The sequence below is a fragment of the Cheilinus undulatus genome, linkage group 6 (assembly GCF_018320785.1).
Source record: "Cheilinus undulatus linkage group 6, ASM1832078v1, whole genome shotgun sequence".
Lineage (NCBI taxonomy): Eukaryota > Metazoa > Chordata > Actinopteri > Labriformes > Labridae > Cheilinus > Cheilinus undulatus.
In genome coordinates this window covers 25,296,020-25,315,068 of record NC_054870.1, presented here as the reverse complement: position 1 = coordinate 25,315,068, position 19,049 = coordinate 25,296,020, and the positions used below count along the sequence as shown (strand labels likewise).

Here is a 19,049-nt window from a genome sequence, read left to right as displayed (position 1 = left end):
TATCCACTGAAAATACTGGGCATCAGAAATCTGCCAAGTCCTCTGTTATATCTCATTTATCCCTAATACTATCATGCATACATAAGGTTTCAAAGATGTGCCTTAAATATTCAATACCAACTGACCCCTGGTGCCATGGAGATGACCTCCTGGTAGAACTGCTTTGCCTGATCTGTGCTGTCTGCAGAGCGAGAGAGGGCTCGAGCCAGACCCAGCCGTGAAACATGAGACCTGCGATTCACTGGACCAGTCCCACTCGCTGTATCTGTGCCAGCAGGGTCTGAAACAACATTTTATACACAAATGATAAATAATCACATCTTTCAACCAGAGATAAAAATATACACTATGGCATGTCTTTGGAAAAAAGTTTCTGCAATGAAACTCTGATGATTAAGGTTGTCTTATTAGTCAACATTTGTTTAGGTTTGATTAGAACAGTTTTTGGATACACACAAAGTTGAATAATAACTGAAAGAAATTCTGAGCAAATTTCAGCCCGCATTAGGGTGTCCTATCTTCATCTGCTGACAAGCACACACTGAATACCTATAACGCTTTTTGCATCCAGCTTTTACAACTCATATGTACAGCTGTAAAACACAAATTAAGTGAAGTTCAAATTGCAGATGTGTTAAGTGTAAATTGTTAAAAAAAAGTGGCAGTAGAGGAGTGTTGTTCACCTGGCCCTTCATGTCACTGAGTGCTTTTGTCATGCCTACCCTCTGCTCTGTCAGCAGCACCAGGGGGAAAGTCCTGTTTAGACTTGCTGAGGGGGATCTGGGGTTTATCACAGCTGCTTGAGGGTTTAGCTGATCTATCTGCCTTGACTACTGCTCCAGCTCTCCCCCTAGAGGAGAAAAAGTGTTATACAACAATTTCTACAAAAACTGGTTTTAATACATGCTATAAGATTCAAGTAAATTACATTTGATTAGATCTTAATTTTAGGTATCCTTAGTTTTAATTTAAATGATGAGACATCAATATATAACATCATAACAGATCCACTTGCCTCAGACTGCCAGTCTGGCTCACCTGGCTGCAGGTGTTTTAGCTGGAGGCCGTATAGCTTTCCCTCCCCTGATGGGGGCTTGGGTTATAGGAGCTGGAACTTTGGTTACAGCTGCTGTGACCCGCCCTGGACCAAGCCCTCCCCTGCCCCGCTTTGCTCCACTCTTTGCCCCCCTGGTGTCAGAAGGCCCCTTTACTACTGCTGGTTGGGTGATGGATTGCTTGGCAGCGTTCTGAATTTCTGCATCCCGCCGGTCTTGCCACCACTTTTGCTCTAAGAACAGAGACTATGCTGAAAGACTTTTATACCAACTACACTATCTTTGCTAATGAGATATGATTCTGAGTTATAAATGCATAAAACTACAAAACAGACTCACTGCTCAGCTGTTCAGTTGGCTCTCCACTCTGAGTCTTGTGTTCCAGCTTGATGCTGGCCTGGAAGCTGAGGCAGGCATCACTTAGTGCATCTTTTGCCCTGTCTGATTTTGGGTTGTTGTCATATTGAGCCAGCTGTGCCAGACCCAAGAGACACAGGGCGTGGCTGTCCCGTGGTGTTGTCACTACAGCTAGTTGGCATGCCTGCACACAGCAGCAGAGGATCTCAGTCAGAGTTAAAGGTATTATTAACCTTACAGAACAGGAAAAGCTAACTATTAAAGTACAACAGGATCTATTTGACCTTCTCCTGCATGTCCACAAGCTCCTGACAGGGGGTGATAGAGGTGAGACGTATGAGTGCAGTGAGGGCCTGGCATCTCTTTGCCACCAAGGATTGCTTTTGGGTTCCAGCCCTGGCCTGGCTCTCACCCTGCTGGATCAACCTTTGCAGCAGGGCAAAATGAGCATCCAGAAGCACCCACTCTAACTGCCCGCTCGCCTCGCCTCGACACGCACACTGACTCACAGTCTGGGCAGCAAGGACTGCTACACTGAAGCATTCCAACACAGAGACAAGCAGAGGGGTTTTTATGTGGTGCTCAGGACTCATTAAACTAGGTCATACTGCCGTGAAAGATGAGAATTTTTCACACATTCAGATTTGAGACGAGTTTGACAGTTATCTGGAAGATTAGACACAATCTCCTTAGCACTGTTAAAGAAGTAATAACAAGAATGATTTTTTTTTTTTTACTTTAACAAAACTCACAGATTAAAACGTACGTGTGATAGACTTGTTCCACACTCATGGACTTTTCAGATAGAGTGTTCTTCTGCTGCAGATGACCCAGGGTGAGAAGGCCTTGCAGGAACTGTGTGCTAAGGCTAGAAAGAGGGTCTAAAAGATCCTGCTCAACCCAGCTGTGGAAGAAAAAAATCTTTAAACACCCATAGTAATGGCAATGATAGATTTTACATGAGACACAACACAGATATCTTAAGTATTTTTAAAATTCTAAATTGTTTTAATTCAAAAACTACAATATCATTATACAATCAACAAAATCCTGTACCTACGTAATTCATGTTTTTATATTTTCTAATTCTTGGGTTTCTTAGTCCTCACAACACTTTAGACTTTAATGCAAGTATTGAATTCATGATGCAGCAATTGATGTCAGCTTAAAATGAACATCCTGGTGCAATTCTGATTCTGTCAAGCCATGAAACTCCAAAACCAGCTAAATGCATCCATCCCATACGCACAGACATACAAACCTCCTGCTGCAGCGTTGGCTGACAAAGTGCTCCAGTCCTTGTTGTAAGAACAGAGCAGCCTCTTTCTCTGTGTCCTTAGAGGCTTTCTGTTCCTGCTGCAGCAGAGCTAAACCTGTGAAGAATCTGGAAAAATTAAAGAAACAAAAGAAGAAAAGACAAAACCAGCTCTCAGTCTGTGGATGGATGTCAATTTAGATCCCATTTACTCCATTAAATCTCACCTAGTACTACACCTGCTTTTTAGATTTTCTTCCCCTGTCATGATGATATGATATCATACATAGGTAATCATAGGTGGGACACTTACAGAGCAGGTTGATAGATTGGTCAAAGATACTCTTTTGAAAAAATCATCCCCTTCACTCATTGTGGCCCTCAAGTTAATTTTAAATACCTAGAAATTGTAGGAATGGGGAAAACATCATTAAATCTACCACCAAAACAAGAAAAAAGTTATCTTTAAATACTGGTGTATGTTAGCAAGACATTAGAGTTCTATAGAGATATATACTGGATTTCACTGTTGCTGTAATTTTTATTTTTTGTATGCATTATTTAATGCATTTTTATTAAAAAAAATTAAAAAGATCTAGATATCGCTGGCATCAGGCCAAAACCTAGTATCTCTAAAATCCCCAGTTTTCAGGGGATGAGAAAAGACAGGTTTGTAGATATATCCATGCACTGGTACACATCATAGTGTGAGGCCTTTGGCTGTTTATTGCTCCTACCATACAGCACCAGGGTTTTTACAGTAGTGTGACCACTCTTATGTGTTCAAGGCACCCCAACATCCCCTAATGATTTAATATTGAATGGTCACAATCCACATCTGTTTGACATGTTTTAATGTTTTAAAATTTGTTTAAACCCATTCATTGATGTTAAGGGTGAAAAAAAATCAAATCTGAAAAAGTAAAGATACGAGGTACAGTGATATGTAAGTAAAACATATGAAGAACATATTAGAATAAATGTTAAATAGAGAGTATCACACAGTTCATAATAATTTGGCCCTCTAGCAGTGAGAATAAAATAATGTGGCCTTCTCAGTAACTAAAGTTTCCCATCCCTGGCCTAGATGTACACTTATACTTCTGAACATAAATATAATTGATAAACATTATTTCTGCTTATTTGACCGCTGGAGCTTATACTTCTGTCCAACCTGAGTGCAGGATGCAGAGGCCGCAGTGCCAGGCCGCTCTGCAGGTGCTGCAGGGCCTCCCTGCTCCTCCCTTGCAGAAGCAGCAGCCTCCCCACATATAGGTTATACTCCCAGCTATCAGGACTCAAAGACCAGGCATCCAGGTACTTCATCAGGGCACAGTGGACAAAGCTCTCTTCATCTCGCACTGCTGCACTGCTGTCCTACATCAAGAGGGGAGGGAGGTACAGTATATTTCCTCTTACATAAATTGATAAGAAGCTATCAACTGTTGGGTTTTAGCCAGACAGCTTTACAGAACAGTATGTCCAATGTACTTTCAAGAAACACAGAAATTAATGCATTTTAAATTAGGGATTTTATCTAGGTATAAAGACTTCATTTAGGTCTGTGTAACATGCTGGAAAACAGCCTTTATTAACTGTTTCTGTATTTACATAAACTAAAAGTGAGTACATTTGACTTATTATTGTTTAATCAGAATACACCGCTTTTAAATATTAAGGACAAGATGAGCAAAGTGATAAGGCACACATTAAAAGTTCCCCAAAGTACCTTCAAGTATCCATGACCCATGTCAGTTTTAGTGCTTTCCTCTGAAAGAGGTCACTTTGCTATATAAAGCAGGGAAATGGAAAAATAGTCTGCAATAAAAATTCCTCCCAGTTTGGAAATGATTAAAACTGACTAATTAGTTTTGGAGTTACATATGAAAAGTCCAGAGCAGTAAAAGAATGTCTTTTTGATACTTTGTACAGGCTGTAATGGCTTTGAAAAGAAGAAATAGTCTGCAAAAAAGCTTTTATAGTTGTTTTTCCTATCAGGTCAGTCATAGCAGGCCAAGTGTGGTAAACATAGACTGTATAAAGTACTGGACAAAGTCCAAGCAAAGTCAGCCATTTAGTAACTAAAGCCAATTCAAAGAGGTCACCATAGTGAAAATGAAGTCTCAGACTAACTTTCAGTCAACCTAAAAAAACAGAGATGTGGAACTGAGGTAGGCCTTAAGTCACCTGACAAACAGCTACAGAATGCTGGCTTGCTGTCATATCATGCATTCTTCCTAAAAATACAGAACTTAAATCATTCTTGTATCAACTATTCTGACCAAAATAAATAATAATGAAAAACTAGATAGACAGCTTTAAAAACCTTTCTAATTGCCATCTATTATATGTCTAACAACTGTTGGAAGCTTAATAGGTTATTTTGGGAACATTTACCTGCCCAGTTTTCTTGGAGAGCCAGATATAGAGAGTCTGAACATAGTCTGCTTTGCTGGACTGCCCCTGCTCCTTGAGCTGCTGGTACTCTTTATCCAAGGCCTGCAGCTGGTTCTGGACTGTCGGTGTGCCCTGGAACCCATGGAGCACACAGACTGCCAGGATGTCATCCTGGCGCGCTGTGGATTTAGCATCACTTAATTCATCCCTGTCTCTGTCAGCCTGGAGACAGAGGAATTAAAAAAGATTTTAGGTTCAGTTGCTTTTACCACTGCTATCAAACCTTTATATAGTATCAAACATTGTGACTGTGAATAAGACAAGTCTTTCACTCATGCATGTTAAACTTCATCAAAACATCACAAAGCATCACTGAAAGAGTTTGTAAATCCACAGAACATTCCCTGACACAACCTTCCTCTGGAGACCGTACACGGCTTTAGCACGGTGCTGCTCCTCCAGAACTACACCCAGCAGGAAGTGGAGTCTGGCATCTTTGGAGCTGAGTCTGATAGCTGATGCGTAGTAAACAGCAGCTTGCTCCAGGCAATGCAGAGGAGACTGCCCATCCTCATACTGCAACATGTCCCCTGTAGAAATGTGAACAATAAACGCTGTGGTATTTGATATACAAACATCTGACAACAACAGCTTAGAATAGAAAATGCAGCAGGGTAAAGCTGAAAAACAAAGTGCAATCATGCAGGTTTAGGTTTACATGTCATTTAAATAATACTGATGAAAAAAAAGATGTATTAGTCCAGTTAGGAAGGTACAGCTGGTTAAAGGTTTTCCTTTTTTATACCACTAGTTTATTGCTCAAATTTATCACTAAAAGCTACTGTTCAAGAAGAGTGGGTTTTATGGTTCTGCTTTAGTTTCATTTTTTTGTTGTTATTGTTGTTGTTTATTGTTTTCTCTCCCCTTCACTTTTCTGTTCCCTCCTCTTTCTCCTGCAGAGCCTGTGTGTAACAGAGGACATGGATGGCTTCTCCTGCTGCAGATGAGGCATACCTGTCTTCAATCAGCTCATCTCCTCACACATAAAAGCCTGGTCTTTCCTCTGCCACTCTTCCAGATAATTCTGTCATTATCAGCAGTGCTCTCTGCAATCATACTTTTGTTTTGTGTTATCTTTTAGAAATTCAGCAGTGTTTCTGTTTGTTTTAGACACCTATGGGCTTAGCTGCTCATGACTTTGTAAAAAAAAAAAAAAAAAAAAAAAAACAGCCCTACCAATTATGGATCCTCATCAGCAGCATTCTCCTGAAATAAAAAAGATTTATTTTTCTGAAATTCTACTGTTTGGAAAAGTGTTTCTGCTTCATTTAAGCACAAACACAACAACACACAGGGTAATGAGGATTAAAAGCATCTCCAGTCTAACCTCCTTCTCTCTTTCAATTACGAATGATTGCATGTGCTCTTTGCATGAAATATTTATCGGGTGCAGCTTCCTTTGGCAGGAGTGCCCTTTATCTGTCAGAGAGCACTGATGCCACAGCTTTTATTTTTTAGAAGGGATTACAAAACACGCCCACGAAACCCTTATTGCTACTGAAGTGATATGTATTTGAGTTCTTCTTTAACTGTTCTCAATCAGCGAAAAATATCTGTAGGTCTAAAAATCATACATGTACTTTACAATCACATAGGCTGTGCAGAGTAATGTCCCAAAATATCTAAATCAAGATCATGTGACACTGAATATTGAGGCTAACTTTTTATGCTTTTATATGTCTGCTAAGTGTATGTGTCTGTTTCCTACAAGAGCAGCATGATAACACTGAACAAATTTGTAATCTTAAACATTTGCAAACTTGAATAAATTAATCAGTGAAATCATTTCAAGGACGCAAATATCAACTGTCTCTGTCATTACCCATTTCATACCAACTCTCTTTATCTCCAATTCACTCTTGGGTGTTATCCAGTTTGGTGCCTTTTACCGTCATGCAGGCCTCGTGGGATCAGTCTCACATGTCACTGATCCCAGAGGCCTGAATGAGTCATCAAACAATTAGTAAGGCACAAGTAGCTGAGAAAAGATAAGGAGTAACATGAGTTTCTGGCACATCAGATAAAGAAGGATGCTCCAGGAGAGACCACAAACTCGCCTATTTTCATGTATTTTTTAATGGCTGAAGCTGAGCCCCTATGCCAAGGCCAGACCAGGAAATTACTCTTGTCCACTGGCCAAACGTTCAATCTTACACTCACTATCTATCTGAGGAAGAAAAAACAAAGATCTCATGTTTTTTGTCAAACTAGACAGTAATTAAGAGTGGCTCACAATGAGTTTTAAGTGTAAAACAAAAAAGTCAGGCTTTAGTTCTTTACACAGTATGTTAATACTAAACAAAAAAAGATGGTTTTGGCGATATTGTGATTGATTAGAAGATAATAAAGCAAGTGGTAGTGAAGATTAGAGGTGAGGGAGGATGCACTGAGTCACTGTCACAATTACAACTGTCCCCTGGACTGACTGTTCCTTACTTCTTAAATAATTTTGGATGCTTTATTTTTTTGTTCAAAAGGTCCTACAAACCTGGTTTTGGTAGGTTCTGCCGGTAGAGTTTCATGTGATTCTCTGCTAAAGCACACAGTTTTTCCACGTTGTCCTCACTGGAAGTAATTTGTAGTCTTTCTTCCCAGTTACTCAGCTGTGGTAGACAAAGAAAAGGATCACTATAATAATGAAGCTCAATAGACCAAGCAGAAAGACATACAAACCAAGCACAAAAAGTAATTAAATTTGTGTTTGGTATATTATTTCTTTGTTGTACCATTGCCTCTAAGTAAATAAATCTTATACTAATAAAATTTATAAAATGTATTATTTCTAAGATTTATTGCCAAGTAGCATTGTTACAACAAAGAAATTTCCTTACTTTTTGTGCTAAATTTATATTTTCTAATTTTATTTTTGAGTGATATTAAGGGGTTGCTGAGGTTTGAAAATGTAGTCAGGGTTTAAGGACTTTGATTTACCACAAAAAAGCCTCTTTATAGAAAAACAATGTCTTAGATAATTTTAAAAAAATCAACGCAACTCAAAATTATGGCTACATTAGTTTTTAACCTTCTTATGCATCTGATTTAAAAAGATGAACATCAAACAAAGTAAAAAAAGAAAGATTATTAACTGCTGAAATTATTTTTTAAGTGAATAAATATTGTTTAATTTGACTGAGTACTTAATGCGGTTTATCTTCAGACTTGTGAATTTCTACTCAAAATGCAAAAGAAAATAAATGTATTACCTCCAAACTATGTTTAGTCTCTATCTCCAAACAACGAGATGATGCAAAGTACTTCTTATACCAGTTTGTCTCTGTGACATCCTGAAAATGAAAGTTAGTACAGGGGAAAAGCATGAACCAAGTTGAATCAATAAAAGACCAAAGCATTCAACTGGACTGATAATGTGAATCTTATATCAAGAGCCAAAGTTTTCTAGTCAGCCAAGGTACAATAACATTTAAACACTCATGTTCACATGAATGAACTCTACGTACTGTTATGTAAACACCTTCAACACAGAAACACCTCATACTTTTACTGAGCAAGCAGGGCCAGCAGTACTCAGTCACTTTGAAGTGAGAGCGGTCTTGTGAATAAAGGATGAGCAGAGTCGAGGTCGATAGCAGTGATTCTGGCTATGCAGGCCACTCTTAAATCTTTAACACTGACCTTTGCTTCCAGGTCCCCTGAGGGCTTGTGTGGACAGTCCAGGCAATGTGACCCCAGCTTAGACAGCTCCATCACTTCCTCACATCCTTTGTTTAAATGAATCAATAATAAATCATATCAAAGGCCATAAATTGCACAAAAAGTGGACCGTAAAGAAAGAAATTAATAATCTCCTTAGATATAGTTTTTAGGATATCTATGTCACAAATATCTGAATAAATTAAACATGTAACTGGTGGTTTTAGAAAATGCACCCAACTTTTGTGGTAAAAAGCCTGTTGCATGTCGTTTTGGTACCACTTTCTATACATTGTAATACTTTGGAAATATTCTAAACCTATTCATCAAACCAAGCAGGTCAGTGAAGGCCTACAAGTTTCAAATTTATAAGGTACACACTGCAGCAAGATACATGAAGCCTTAGTTAAGTAATACTATCCCCCTCATTACAGGAACATAGTAGTTGCCTACAGTATCATGATGTTATTTGATAGTGTAGGGAGTTCAATTAGGATAGCTCAGATAAAGCAGGGTGTATCTAGCATATCAATGATGCAGTTGATCAGCATTTCTTGAAGTAGACTTGCTTTGGAAGCAGAAATAATCAAATAGATCTTGAAAAAAAGTCTAAGATATTAATAAAGAAGCCAGTATAAAAACACATATTGCAAGAGAAATATTGTTAAAGATGCCCAGTGATCACAGTAGCTTCTTTGTTAGTCTCTTCTTTAACATAAAAAACATCGTCTGGCAGTTCACAGGCTTTTCCTGCCTCCTACATATCCTTGTTTTTTTTCCCCTTGGCTTTAGACAGAAATGCTTTAGAAATTGACAAATTGACCCTTCCAGAAACAAATGAGTAGAGATTTGCATCCACAGCAATTCAAATCAGTTTGAGGAGCTAGGACCCTAAGAATCACCTCTGTAAGTAAAAATACACTTGACCAGAGAAGTGGACATCTTCTTATCCAGGTCCAGTTCGGCCACTTTCCATCCTTCCCCAAGAGGACAACTGCTGAGTGGGTCAACTTTTGATCTTCGTGCCAGCATCTCGATGTAAGGCCTCGAAAATATGTGCTTTGGGTCACTGCAAATTAAGAGGAGAACTGATTTGATCTTCAGCATAAGGAAACACATATCAAGTTGTACACTCCACCATAACTTGGTTTTAAAAAGTGTCTCTTCAATATGCTCCTTTTAAAACATGTCAGAAAAATCAAGAAGTCTAAACTGATAAACTTCAATGGCTATAATTTCCAACAGTAATTAACTACCCTTAAACAAGATCTTTGAACTTGGTATGGGGAAATGAGAGTGTGAATCACAATCAGTCGGCAAACTTGTTTTGTCATGTTTGTTTATTTCATTTTATTTTTTTATTTAGTGGTCACTCTCATTGAAGAAATCAACTAAAATATCTAGAAATATGATTATCTGTTGGCACATCAAATTTAGTGCCTTCTTGTGTAGCTTTTACCTGTTGTTGATGGATACGGGTCTGTAAAAAGCAGTTAGAGACACTGGGCATTCAGAGTCCATCTGCTCTTTCTCATCACTGAAGGTCACAGGCGTGGGAATCAGCTCTCGAGTCACCAACACTGTGTACACCTGGTAGTGTTAGTTTTGGAAAAAAAACAGTGTGGCACAGAATTTAAAGAGTACTTTAATTACATCAACATCTCTACTTTGACTTGTACAGTATTTTTTTAGGAACATGAGGCAACTAAAGTAAGAAAGAAGCTTAAAATGCAAATTTATTTTAAGTTACCTGACAAGGTATTATGTTAAAATAAAGTGAAATGGAGACCTATCATGCTTTGTTATGCAGATGAGGACAAAATTGTTACCATCCCCTATTAATATTTCATTTTTTCAAAAGTATTTCTCAAGTTTCTTGATGATACTTCTCAGTCCAATTCCTAAAACATGGAAATGTTATTATAACTTTGTATACCCTTCTCCTGCTTTGTGAGCATCAACAATTGTTTTTCTCAAGTCTAAACTGATTTCTTTGTTTGTGCCATGATGCTTTCTAAAGTGACAACTAAAACATTTTAGAAGTTTTTATACTGGGAGATAACCCTCAGTTTTAACCTGACTTCACAGCTCTTAGCATGACAAAATTAAAGCACATCATTGCACAACAGTGGTTTGTGCTTAGGCACAACAAAAAGGTCTCTTCTAAAGGGGGCTAATAGTTACGACTTTGGTAGTTTCACTTTGCAAAAATAATTTAAGTTGCAAAAACAGAACAAGGATGTTTGAACAGTCTGTGTTAGAAAGTCCTCGTGCTTTTAACAGCACTTGGGAAATACTTAAAATGAGTGAAATTTTCACAGGGGGGCAAACAGTTTTGTCTTTGTCTGTACAACCTCACCTTATGATGATTAAAAAACACATAAAGCTCAAACCACATCAGGAAGTCCCTCTCACATATGTCTTGCCCTACCTGTGAATTACTGCCATCTGCTGAGCAAACTGAGATCTCCACCACTGTGTCTCCAAAATTCAGAGGAACCGTCTGTGAGCCACCTTCTCCATTCACTGTGAATTTTATATTACTGTCTGGCACCTTGGTAAGCACTGTCACTGCATTATAATGAAAGGGAACAACACCTGCAGGAGTAGAGTGTACAGAACAAGTGACAGGGATAAACAACACAAGACAAAAAAATACATCTAAAGCAAGGAAAAAACTAAAGCATAACACTAAGTGTAAAAATGTGAATTTCACCACCAACAAAAAAATATTAACATATATATAACTATTCATGGTTTTCTTTTTTAATAGTTTGCATTAAAAAAAAGTTATTTCTAGCCACTCAATCAGGCTACATAACAGCCAATGGTGTCTAATACTCTATACTCACTATTATATTCATAGATTGTAGTACAAAACGCAGGATGTAGTATAATTTCCCCCTCAAAGGCCAGATAACTTAATTCTGCAATCTTTGCAGACAGCCTGGTGATTTCCACACAGTACTTCTTTACAGTACCATCTTCAGCCACCACCTCAATCTCCACTCTGTTTGTCCCTTCACCCAGTTTAATGCTGCTGCAACCGTCACCAAAGAGCTGAAATACAGCGTGTATAAAACAGGACCGTTACATTTTATTTGAACTTATAAATCAGAGTTAAAAAGTCAGAAAAACTTGAAGTATACAAAAAACTTACAATAGTGTATGAAGCCCCGCAGTCACTAGTTACCAGGTCCAGGGTCACTTTGTTGACATGGCTCTCCACTGTCACTTTGTAGTCGGTGACTTCTGGTGTGAACGGTGGTTGAAGTTTCCCCCCGGAGACAGAGAGCATCTCCAAATCGCAGTTGTCCATGTCTAAAGCCTTTGTCCCAGAGGGTTCACTTACTTACTGTTTATGCTCCAAGTCCTAAACGCACCAAAACTGTTGTCTGATATCCTACTCAGACACTCAGCTTCATTTTACCCTTTACCGCACTGACGCTCGAGGTTTCCATAGTAACACCATGGACACTTCTGAGCTAACTAGCGTGCTAACTGGAGCTAGCAGGTGTATGTTTTAAAACTATTTAAGGAAAAGTGTTGTGTGGTCGCTTCATGCCTAATAAAAACTGATAAAAACAAGAAACGCCGCTTTAAAAAAAAACCCTGGCCCAACTCATGTCTATAACTTGCAGCGAAATCTAACAAGTCAGTGTAACATCGGTGCTATGCAATGAGCTGTTGGGGCAGGTGAAGCTGTTATCAAATTAAAAACATAGTCATATTAAAATATTTTTAAAAAACAGCGCTTAACTCAAACCTGCAGATGCCCCTTTAGTAGATACGAACAGCAGACGGCAGTAGAGTGCAAAATAATCAGCAGAGGAAGCCAGCATGAGAAGAGGTTGAATATTTCGACGTTACTTCCGGTAGGGTATGACAACTCGTGTTGGACGGGAAAACAGTAACTGCTAAACCAAAGCTGACCGCAAATTATACCAAATTTGTGTTAAGGTAAGAATTTATTGCTTTGACGTAATTATAAAGTTGACTCAACAAGTTATATCGCCTTTAACGTCATGTCTGTGTTTGTAAATGTCTTCCGTTAGCAGCATGTGCGAGCTATCCCTCTAGCTTCCTTTACAACCTAACCCCTAACCCTAACCCCTAACAGGTTTGAATCGGGAGTTTTCTACGTCTTCGTCATGTTACAGTGAAGCTTTATGACAGTTCATTATTAATTGTTCACAGAAATAATGGCAGAGGACAGCAGGGCTGAGGACTACCCTCACGAAATAGACGACCAGCTCACAGGCTTTGACTCTTCAGTGTCGGCTGTTAAAACGATGTTGGAGAAGCTAATATCAATGCCCAGAAACGAGCTGCCGCAAAAGGTAAAGTTGGGATAAAAAAAGCTCCTTCAAAGATGACATTTTTGCCACCAAAACTTTAATTGAAAGTCATACTTAGGCTTCCTTAGGAAGTCATCAATTGGACTGTTTAAATTTAACCCCTTAACGCCTGTGGTCACATATTTGATACATACTTTTATGATACCAATATCTAATCAATATGCTCAATAAATTACTCAAAAAAATTACGAATCCAATCTGATGAATGATAAAAATGCCCTCAAGTGGATTATCAGTTACCATAAACACCCATTGAATAAAATGAGATACTAAAAATATAATTGTAAAATTTTATGGAAATCTGGATTTTTTTTAGAGTTTCAGTGGAAAGTTAAATGAGTATTTCAGTTCCAAAAATTTAGAATTTTCTGGCTATTATTTGTGTTTTCAGGTGTTAAGGGGTTCAGGCCACAATTTTTCATTTTAGTAGTCAGTGGTCTTAGATATAAGGAGGCCCTTTTACTTAGACGTCTTTTTCTAATTGTTGTTTTCTGCCTACAGTTATTTAATTTGTCATTCTTTAATTATATCTCATTATACCGAATATTGATCAAAAAGAGGCATCAGATATACCAGAAATCATCAAATTTGGATGTTTTTGACAAAGAAACATCGTTGTCCTATATGAATTAACATTTTATCATTAACAGTGCATTCAACCAGATCATTCAGCTGTGTCCCGTGCACTGAAAGATCTCACATGCCTATCATTTTTTGACTATTTGCCATACAAAATATAACATTAAATTGTACCAGCTTAGGTCTTAAAAACGTCTTAAAACTCTTAAATTTGATCATTAAATGTGTAGGAGCCCTGCATACTCCTAGTTTAGAGTCTTTTGACATTTCAAATTACTTTATGAAGGTTTTTATTTCTTGTATTTAGCTTTCATTCAATATCTTCTAGTTAGTCAAGGAGGACCATGACATAGATTCAAATATAAGTCATGCCTGGTGACCCTTTTCAGGCTTTTGCTGTCAGGGGGAAAGAGGCAGTGTATTCCTCTGACAGGTGACCAGTATAAAGAAAGACCGGAAATCTGTTGACTCCTATTCTGAAATCAGCACATACTGGTTCTCTTAATAAATGTAAATGTACATACTTATTAGTACTAATAATAATAACTTCATTTGTCAAGCACTATTGAAAACAAGAGTTTACATAGTGCTTTGCTCACAAGAAAGACAGTAAAACAGCATCAGATACCCAAAACAACATCAAGAGAACACTCAAGGTAGAAGAACCTAAACAAAATCAAAACCCAACCTACATATTAAACCCAAACAACACATTATTACCCCGACAATATGAGACAATATTAGAAGTAAAACATGCAAACATGTCAGAGGAACTAAGACATCCCACAACATCACAAGAACTAAGACATTATAAGAACCCGTGGGAACCCAGCCAAAACAGGAACCCAGTTACAAGTACAAGTTTCATTAAAAAAAAAAAAGAAGCTTTTTCGTCATACAAAGTACAAGAGATGTTTATTTCTGGGTGAAAATATTTAGACTTACATTGTGTTTTAATTTGCTGCAGCTGGGGAATTACTTTTTGTGTAACTGGTCATGACAAAATCAAATCTTGTTTATCTGTAGTTGGACCCTTTGGATCAAGCCAAGCTGGATTTAATGTCTGCCTACACCCTGAATTCTTTATTCTGGAGTAAGTTTTTTTTGGTTTTACTTTGCTTACTTTGTCTGTCTGATGCAGAAAGAACAAGAAAACAGCATTAAAAGTGATCCTGGAGTATCTTTGGACTTGGCCCCAAGTTTTGAAGTCAACATACACTATCAATTCATAGATGTCATCTGGCATGTTGGGGGTTATTATACAGAACACATTGTCTCTTGTTTGATAGGAAAGGGAAGAGATAAATGATTGCCATCTTTTGGTCACAAGCTTCATTATGACCAAAGCCTGATAATATATAATATATATTTATATTATATTATATTATGTATATATTGTTTAACCAAGTATTTTTTTTTCTTTTTAACTGTAAACCATTGCTAGTTGTTATACAGTTTTATCACTCTCCATGAGGTCATGTAAAAGAATTTCTGACTACACCATAACATTTTCTGATGCTAATGTTGTTGTCTCTTACAGTGTACTTGATAACACAAGGAATAAATCCAAGAGAGCATGGTATTAAACAGGAATTGGTATGTATGCGTTTCCTTTCTTGTCACTGACATTTGCACACTTCACATTGAAGAGTCTTGTCTAATTCCTCTCTTTTTGTTCTGTGTTCTAAAGGAGCGAATAAGGACTTACATGAACAAAGTGAAAGAGATCGCAGACAAAAAGAAAGCTGCTCATCTTGATAAGGGAGCTGCAGCGCGTTTTGTCAGAAACGCTCTTTATGAACCACACGAAAAAGACTCAAAAAAGAAATTAGCACCCAAGAAAGCAGCAGAGACGACGTCTGACAGCCCACAACCAAAGCGTCTGAAGCAGAGCTGAGGCAAACAAGGAGCTGCACTCACAGATTCAGCAGTGATGACTGTAATTTTTTCGGGACAAAAACACTTTTTATTCACAAGGCAGCATCGTGCTTTATAAATTATATTATGAGGACTTGTTCAGGAGAATATGAGACATACAGGAAGGCACACAATACTGTTTATCTGGGCTAATCCCCAGTCAGACTTGTGATGACTGTTGACCAGCAGTGTCAGAAAAAGGTGCTTTATGTACAAGAAACACAGAAGTATTTACATTCTTGAACAAATTTCCCAGGTTCTGATTAACATTTTTCTGCCAAAATGTAATCTGAAGAGATTCATAAATTGGATTTCTTTTGTCATGCCCCTAAATTGCTGTTTCTATGTAATTCTGCAGGATCCTATGTTAAAAAAAAGTTTTCTCCTGTAAAGTCAGTAGTAAGTAGAAGTGAAGGTTAGTGTTTTTAAGATGTTCTTTTAAGACAAGATTTTTTTTCCTCATTACTTTGAAAATGATTCTGTGAATCATATTTTTTAGTTGGTATGTTTCTACACATTTTCCATGTGTTTAACATTGTGTTGATAAAATGTGGAGATGTATAAGATTATTTCTAGATTAAAAAGAAACTAAACAGAAATTTCACTTGGCTTTCCTTTTTAAAGTTTTAACAACATACTTCGCTAAATCCAAACCTTTAATTGAATTTCATTTGAAACACTTTGATATAAGCTTCCAATTTACCACTGTAGAGTGTTTTTTCACATTTAACATGTCACTAGCATTGCACAGCTTTGATAAAACTCATGAAGAAAATTAACCTTGTCGACTCGCAGCTTAAGTTCTGGAGCTTATCTACTAATATGGACTGAATAACATTTTGTTATATCAGTTTCTAATTTCTCATAATGTGCATGCAAGGCTATTCCCACTGTCTCGACATTCTGTAACATAAAAAATATTAGAGCCATTGATAAAATTATCCATAGAACTAAGTTTCTGCTGTGACAATGTCCCATAACAAACATCCTATATTTAAATGGTTTTCAAACTTTTTTGCCTGATGCACACCAAAAAGCAAGCTGACATCTCAAGGCACACCATATTAATGTCCTTGCAAAATAGCCTCTTTAGCATGTGTAGCAAGTAGCAAGATGTCTCAGTTCCACCTGAAAGCAATGTGAGCAAGTGCCAGCTACATCAGTTTGCAGAGTTTCCTTTTGTAGCATCCTGACACTCTGCAAGTGATGCACTGCAGCTCCCCAGGTTTATCCCCAGTCATCCTGTTTCTATTTTCTCTCTGTTGCTCCTATTAAGATGGGAAAGTAACAAGGGAAGAGGTTGCATAAAGGATGACAAGACACCAGGAGTGTCCCACCAGAGGATATTCTTAATTTTCTTCTACTTTTCTCACTCCCAAAACTTGTTAGCTTGTTTTACAAAGAGGAGTGTGTTGCATGGATATTCTTCATACCCATTTATGAATTTTTGGTCTGACTTGTGCTAACATGGAGACAAAACTATGTGGCTCACAGCTGTTAGAGGCACCATACCTCCGATTTTCTAAGTAAAAACATGAGATGTCATATTTTTACATGTAAATTTACATTTGCATATTTAACAGATAACAGATGGACAGTGAGCATGCAATGCTATATGATGCAATGCAACGTGTAACGCTTGCATGCAGTAAGGAAATTTGTTATAGTCTCTTTAGTTGTTGCATAGATGTAGTACTTCTATAAAGTCAGGCGAATTTTCAAGGCACACCTAGACTTGTCTCAAGGCATGCCAGTGTGCCACGGCACACCATTTGAGAACCATTGCTCTGTTTACATATCATTAAACAGCTTTGTTTAAATATACTATTTTAGAGACATGGACCTATCATTTTATAACAGCTTTATCTTGATTTGTCAGTGTGATCCCTCACCTGTCACCAAGTGTTGGGGATACTTAATGTTTTTCTGATACTGATTAATATAGAAAGTAAACATTTTAGCTTTGAAGAACCACGTTATTTCAGTTCTGAAATGAGGTTGAGCTTTCACAAGATACCAAACCCCAAAAAGCCCCAGAGGGCATCACTTTTGTATGAATGTCTAAATGTGACTTGTTTCTTAACAATTATTTTATGCATGTTTCTTAACGAATTACACAACAGCTATTTGTATTTTTAACTTTAATACAATCAACATAGTCACATGTTCATATTTACAGAGGTGGAAAAAGAACAGTTACTCTGGCTAAGACTGACTGAAGTAAAGTACTAGTCTATAAATCTTAGGTAAAAGTAAAAACATTTAATTTTAAGTTCACTTGGAGTAGTGAGTAGTTGCTGAGGAGTTGTACAGTAAAACATGATCTTTCCTTATTAGCAATAACAAGAAAACAGATCGGGGTGTTCAGGTAAAGTCATGCCTCTATAATAGAGTAAAATACACAGGAAGATTGACAAGTAAACTCGCATAGAGTAAAATTTAAAACTTTAAAAGTTTCTATGTTAGTCCACATAGTTAAAATACACTTTTGAATGTGTTAAATATTCTACAATATGACGGCTGCAATAACTTGAAAATCTGATGCAAGGTGGGTCTCCTCTGGCAAGAACAAAGCAGGGAGTCAACTTCATTGCAAAGTCATTCATAATGATGAAGAAAATGCAGTATACTTCCACCTAGAGTCAGTTCTAACTCTGCAGATAACTTCAGTCATGGTGGAAATTCACTTATGGTGGCAGGGTACTGAAATGGAGCGTTGAAATCTGCTATTTAATTGTGTGTGGTGGCTACTGAATTTTTTGATTCCGGATTTTAAAACTGGTCCCTTTTCAACACTGTTTGATAACTCCAACACTGAAGCCTATTTCACTCATACTGGAGTTCGAAAATTACACTTTGGGAGTTAAAAGTAACTCTGAAATGAAATGTTTAACTCTGAGATATCAACAGTCCAGTTTTTGCCGTGTGCAACAGCTGTTTGTGGATGTGATATGGAATCATTCTTGCTATGTGCTTCTTTGTATTCAACAGAAGTACAAGGGTATTGTACTTCACTAAAAGTACAGGTTTTTTTGTTTAAAACTTAAGCAAAGGAGAAAGTACTGATTTTAAGATGCACTCAAAAAAGTACAAGTGCCCCCAAAAATTACTCACTTCCACTATTTTGAGTACATGTAATTTATTACCTTCCTCCTCGGCATATTTGACTTTACATGCCATCACTGAAATTGATGTAAGACTTGTGTGTCACAAACGCTAAGAAATGTAGGAAATATACTCAAAGTTGAAAAAACAGAGTAGTCACCTTCAAAAACTAAATGCAAATCAAGCAGGGCATTACGTCATTCATGGAGGGTCAAACCCGTAACCTTTAGATTACAAAATGGCCTATTGTAACTTTCACTTACAATGCTATGGCTATATAGCTGCACAGAATAAGCATAAACAGTAATGAGACTT

The 19,049-nt window shown here is 37.5% G+C and overlaps 1 protein-coding gene across 1 annotated transcript; it reads left to right on the top strand.

Annotated features, from left to right (window-relative positions):
• Positions 1-12,631: 12,631 nt before the first annotated feature.
• c1d (C1D nuclear receptor corepressor) lies at positions 12,632-16,231 on the top strand. Its single transcript, XM_041788944.1, has 5 exons — positions 12,632-12,735; positions 12,973-13,115; positions 14,739-14,805; positions 15,253-15,308; positions 15,403-16,231. The coding sequence occupies exons 2-5, from the start codon at positions 12,978-12,980 to the stop codon at positions 15,607-15,609; spliced, it is 468 nt and encodes a 155-aa protein (XP_041644878.1). The 5' UTR covers positions 12,632-12,735; positions 12,973-12,977; the 3' UTR covers positions 15,610-16,231.
• Positions 16,232-19,049: the final 2,818 nt, after the last annotated feature.